Here is a 5,062-nt window from a genome sequence, read left to right on the forward strand (position 1 = left end):
TGGGAGGCCCCCAGCACACAGACGGCGACTCTTCCTCCTGAGCATGCGCTTAGTAGATGGACCACTCGTAGTATTTACATTGCTTATTTTTCTTAATATTTTGCCAAATGAGTGATCGACTTGGCAAAATTTAACCCTGGATTCGATGGGACCCCCTGTCACTTGCTGAGCGCATGCGTGGACATCTGGCCGGGCGGACCTCCCCTCGGCCTCCGTCACGCAGCCCTCCGCGTGTGTCGTCTTGCCTGGCAGGTCCAAGGAGGCAGCCGTGGGACGGAAGGGAGGGTGTCCCCGGTCCCCACGTGTGACACACATCTGCAGCCCCCAGGAGCCCGTGTCCGTCCAGCGCCATGGAGAGCGGCCCCACCAGCGCCCTGCCCACACAGCCGGGCACTCTGGACGTGTTTCCCAAGAGGAGACTGGAGGCTGGCGACATCACGGTGCTGGTACTCTACTTCCTCTTCGTCATGGCCGTGGGAATCTGGGTAAGCCAGCCCCGGGCAGGCGGGGCGGGGACAGACCAGCTCGAGGTCGCACAGTACGCAGCACGCCACGGTTTCAAAAACGTTTGTCAGGCAGTTGCACTTGTCACCTCGTGTCACCTGCACAGGCCCTTACGGAGGAGCTACGGTCACTGCACCCCATTTTACAGATACGAAAACCGAGGCCCCGGGAATGTGAGTTCCCTGCTCTGTCAGTAAGGAGAGCGGGTTGAGAATTCATGGTCTCCTTAAGACAGAGCGAAAAGTCTCAGAATGACCATTCCCTCCCCAGGTATTAATTTTTCAGCGAATTGGTGTATTCTTCCATAGTTTCTCCACGCAAAACTGAAGCAAATATTATTGTCTATATTTACCCCTTTTTCAAGTGGAAGCGAGCTTATTATACCTATTGTTTTTCACCTTGGTATTTTTCACTTACCACTGCCTCCTGGGTAGCTCTTCATATCGGAATCTAGAAGCTTCCTCGTCTTCTTAAAAGTCGCACAGTATTTCATTAGATGATAGAACTGCGCTTTATTGACCCTGTCTGCTGATGGCCATTCGGACTATGTCCCATCTTCCTACCTCAATTTACGCCGCAATAAACCAGCCGTGCGCCCTCGTCAGTTTGGACGTGTGCCACTGTCGCGTGGTGTAAGTCCCCACAACCTCTGGGACTGTCAGGGGAAAGGAGACACGCGCTCGTAATTACGATCGTTTGTGGCCATTGCCCTCGTTGGGGGCGGCGCCGGTCTGCGCACACATCGCCGACAGACGCGAGGCCGTGTCTCTTCGTGTCCTCCAAACACTGTCTTGTCAAACGTTTTCATTTTTACCGAACCAGCAACTCAGCGATCGTCGGTGTACACTTACCTTGCAGGTGAGGCCGGACGCCCTCGCACGTGTTTAGGGACCACTTATTTCCTTCCTGTAAAGTACGGTTTCACGTCTTTCATTTTCATTAGGCTCTTGATCTTCAACTTCATCAGTTTCTAGGAACTGTTTACATATTAAGGAGCTTCGTGACTCGGGGATAAGGATGGTGCAGAGGAAGGGCCACCATGTGATTGTCAGGTCACCTGGTACAAAGGACTTGCAAGAGGGTAGCCCACTGAGCTGCCCCCACTTCGATCTGACTGTTGTAGACCGTTTCTCTCCTCCTACCTCTCAGCTCGCCCTCTTCCAGGTCAAGAAGGAAGCGAAAGTCTCGGACATGCCAAAGACCGGGGCCCGGAGCCTGCCCCGTGCCCCCAGCCGACCAGGACGGAGTAAGGGGAGGAGGCGCTGTCGAGAGTAAGGGCGTTCGAGTCAGCTGGCCTCGGGCGTCTGCATTTTCACGGGAGAACAGGGAGACTCACGCATCGCTGGTTTGGGAGACCCCGGATTTAGAATGAACCAGTATCTACTTTCTCTTCTCTTAAAAAAAAAATGATGGTGTTGCTGTCTATTTCTCCCTTCGACTTTATTAATAATAATTGCTTTATATACTTGGCGCTCCTAGGTTGGGCGCATACATATTCGTGTTATGTCTTTTTGAGAGAGTCCCCTTTTTAAGGCCTCTTTCCCTTTAACCGCTACGTGATCATTGTTGGGCACCCTCGTCTGAAATAGAGCTGGAATTTCCTGCTTCCGTCTGTCTATCAACTTACAGTTTCGTGCCCTTCTGTCTTTTTGTTTCAAGTAGACGTGCTCATTTCAACATTTTCTCGTAAGGCGGCTCTTGCGGTGATAAATTTCCTCAGCTTTTATTCATCTGAGAAGCCTCGATTTCTTCTTCATAATAGGATAACTTGGCTTTACCAGGACATATTCTTCTTGGCTGCTGGTTTCTACCTTTATCTATTTTGAATATATCAATCCACTCTCTCCTGGCCTGTAGGGTCACTGCCGAGAAATCCGATGGTAGCCCGACGGCGTTCCTTTGTAGGTTACTGTCTCCCCCACCCCACGCCCCGCTTGGCTGCCTTGAGAATTCTTTCTTTATCGTTAACTTTGGACAGTTTTAATGCACAGTGCCTTGGAGAAGGTCTTTTTCGTTGTCGAGATCATCGGGTGTTCCGTTCGCTTCTTGTTCTCGAATGTGCAGTTCCTGCCCGCGGTTCGGCATAGTCCCATCCATCATTTCTTTGAACGGCTCTCTGTTCCCTTCTCCTTCCGGGATACTCCTTATCTTACGTTGCCCGTTCTAACAAAATCAGATAGTTCTCATAGGATCCTCTTATTAAAAAAACAAAAACAAAAACAAAAAGCAGCCTCGGCAGCCCCTTCTTCCGCCTGACTTGTCGCTCGATTTCTGTCTTCGCGCCCACTGAAGGGCGTCGAGTCAGCTGGCCTCGGGCGTCTGCAAAGAAGCTCACTCCTTCTGCGGATGAGTCTCTCTCCGACGCGCTGCTGTGTCCAGTGCTTCTACCATATTCTTCGTCTCGTGCACCGAGCTCTTCAGAGTTTCTGTTTGGTTCTTTCCACGATGTCAGGCTTTCTGGGAAAGTACTCTTCTACTCATTGACGGTATCCCTGAGCTCCCTGAACCGCCTTTCTGAGTTTTCCTGTATCTTGTGTGTTTTCGCGACTATTTCGAATTCTCTGCCCCGGAGCTCACGATCGTCCATGACTTGGACTTCGGTTTCTAGAGAGTCGTCATCGATTCCTGTGTGACGAGGCTACCTTGGTTTTTGCCGTGGTGCTTGATGGGTTGTTCGCCTGGCGGCACGTTTGAAACCGAGGACCTTTTTCTTGCTGAGATGCCGCTCTTGGTTTTTAACAGCTCAGCAGGTCGGTAATCAGCGGTCTGGCTTTGGTTTTCCAGCAGATGGCGCTCTAGCACAAGTTTCTGTGTCTTCGTACCTGCACTGCTTGTGCCTCTGGGATCCCACGGTGGCCGGTGGCCGTGGTGGAGGGCGTCCTGTAGTCATGGGAGTCACTGCCTGGGTGACCGACGGGTGGGTGTCCCTGCTGTGTCCAGGTTGCCTGGTCTCAGGGCACCACTGCCATGGTGGGGGACGTGGCTTGTTGGGGGAAGCGGGGTTCACGAGCCCAGCACGCGGCTACCAGGCTCTCCCACCCATGGCTGCGGGAGGCCATAGGTGCCGCTAGCAGGCTCTGCCACAACCAGGGGAAGGAGCCAGATTTCCAGGCGCTGACACCGCTACTGCCCCTTGCCCTCTGCAGAGACGCAGTGTGGTGGCCGCACCCTGATTCCTCCCTGCTGCCATGGGCCATCGGCTCCGCCGTGGCGTCCAGGGACCTGTCCGTGGACGCTGCCCCTGTCCTTCCCATCCCGCCTCCCAGACACAGGCCAGTCCACCCACCTTCAGATGTACGGACGTGCGGCTCTCTCAGGCACACTAGCGTGTAGACCAGAGGCCTTCCGTTGGGTTATAGATGCCCCACTAGCTGTAGATTTAAGGGGAGATACAAAGGGGTCTTCCCACTCCACCACGATGCTAACGTCGCTCTACGGTGCCCGTTCTCGACAGTGAGATGACTTGCAGGGATGACAAAGTGCCATGTCATGCCGTCCAGTCAACCCTCTCACTGACATTCACGGCCAGAGGCTCAGAGAAGCGTAACGACTTATTTAAGGTCGCACGTACTACTTAGTGGCCAAAGTGTCTCTACTAAAACACCTTCAGTGCCAGGAAGCTTGCTCCTTCTGCGGATGATTTTGGAGACCAGCGAAAACGTGGGCTCCAGAATCAGGCTGAACTAAGTCTGAATTCTTGGCCGTTCTGCTATGTAGAAATATGGCACTAGCTAAGTGACTTTACTTCTTAGCCTCAGTTTCTTCGTCTGTCGGACTGGCCTGATGGTACCGACCTCACAGGGGCTGGCGAGAATTCCAATGAGACAAAGCTTGGAGATGCCAACTGGTGTCTGCTGCCGTGCGTGCACAAGCGCTAACACTCAGCGAGCAGTGCTTATTACGAGACGGCGCAGGCGACCCGCGAGTCTCCGACCCGAACGCCTGGGGGCCCAGCGGGCTGCGGAAAATGTGTGCAGCCGGGACTGGCACAGCGTGACGACCTGAAGGGGCCGGGTCTCCTCCACAGGCAGATCAAAATCTTCTTAAAAACCACGGGTCCGACAAAATATAGTCGACGTCTGACTTCAGCCTGCCGGTCTCCCGCGTTACGACCGCGGCCCCAGCCACGCAGAGTGGCCTTGACCGTTAATACCGCCCCTCCCTGCCTTCTTCTTCGTTCCAGTCCACAGTGAAGACCAAAAGAGACACCGTGAAGGGCTACTTCCTGGCTGGAGGAGAAATGGTCTGGTGGCCAGTAAGTGGTCTTCTGTCAGTTAAAGTCGCTACTCGTCGCGTTTTCGAGGGCCAGGGTTCTGTCTAGTTTCTGCCGTCTCGGGATTCCTCGGTCTCCTGCGTGGAAGGCACGGTGTACAGCAGAAAAGGCTCAGTCGCCACTCAGATTTGTTGAATCGGAAAGAGAGTTCATCAGCTCACGTAAGGGAGAACCTAGGGTTGCGCTGGTCTCGGTCCTGGCTGAGAGCAGAGGCGCGAGGTGGTCAGAACCCGGTTTCCTCCTCTTGCATCTGCCTATCATCTCTGTCTGTCTGTCTGTCTGTCT

The 5,062-nt window shown here is 53.7% G+C and overlaps 1 protein-coding gene across 1 annotated transcript in view; it reads left to right on the forward strand.

The window, feature by feature from the left end:
- The first annotated feature begins 350 nt into the window (after positions 1-350).
- SLC5A11 (solute carrier family 5 member 11) overlaps positions 351-5,062 on the forward strand; it is a 19,423-nt gene continuing 14,711 nt past the window's right edge. Inside the window, exons 1-2 of the mRNA XM_011375511.2 lie at positions 351-485; positions 4,688-4,759. Of these exons, the coding sequence (XP_011373813.1) occupies positions 351-485; positions 4,688-4,759 (207 nt within the window). The remainder of the gene's footprint in view (positions 486-4,687; positions 4,760-5,062) is intronic.

This window comes from Pteropus vampyrus, unplaced genomic scaffold, assembly GCF_000151845.1.
Source record: "Pteropus vampyrus isolate Shadow unplaced genomic scaffold, Pvam_2.0 Scaffold274, whole genome shotgun sequence".
Classification (NCBI taxonomy): Eukaryota; Metazoa; Chordata; class Mammalia; order Chiroptera; family Pteropodidae; genus Pteropus; species Pteropus vampyrus.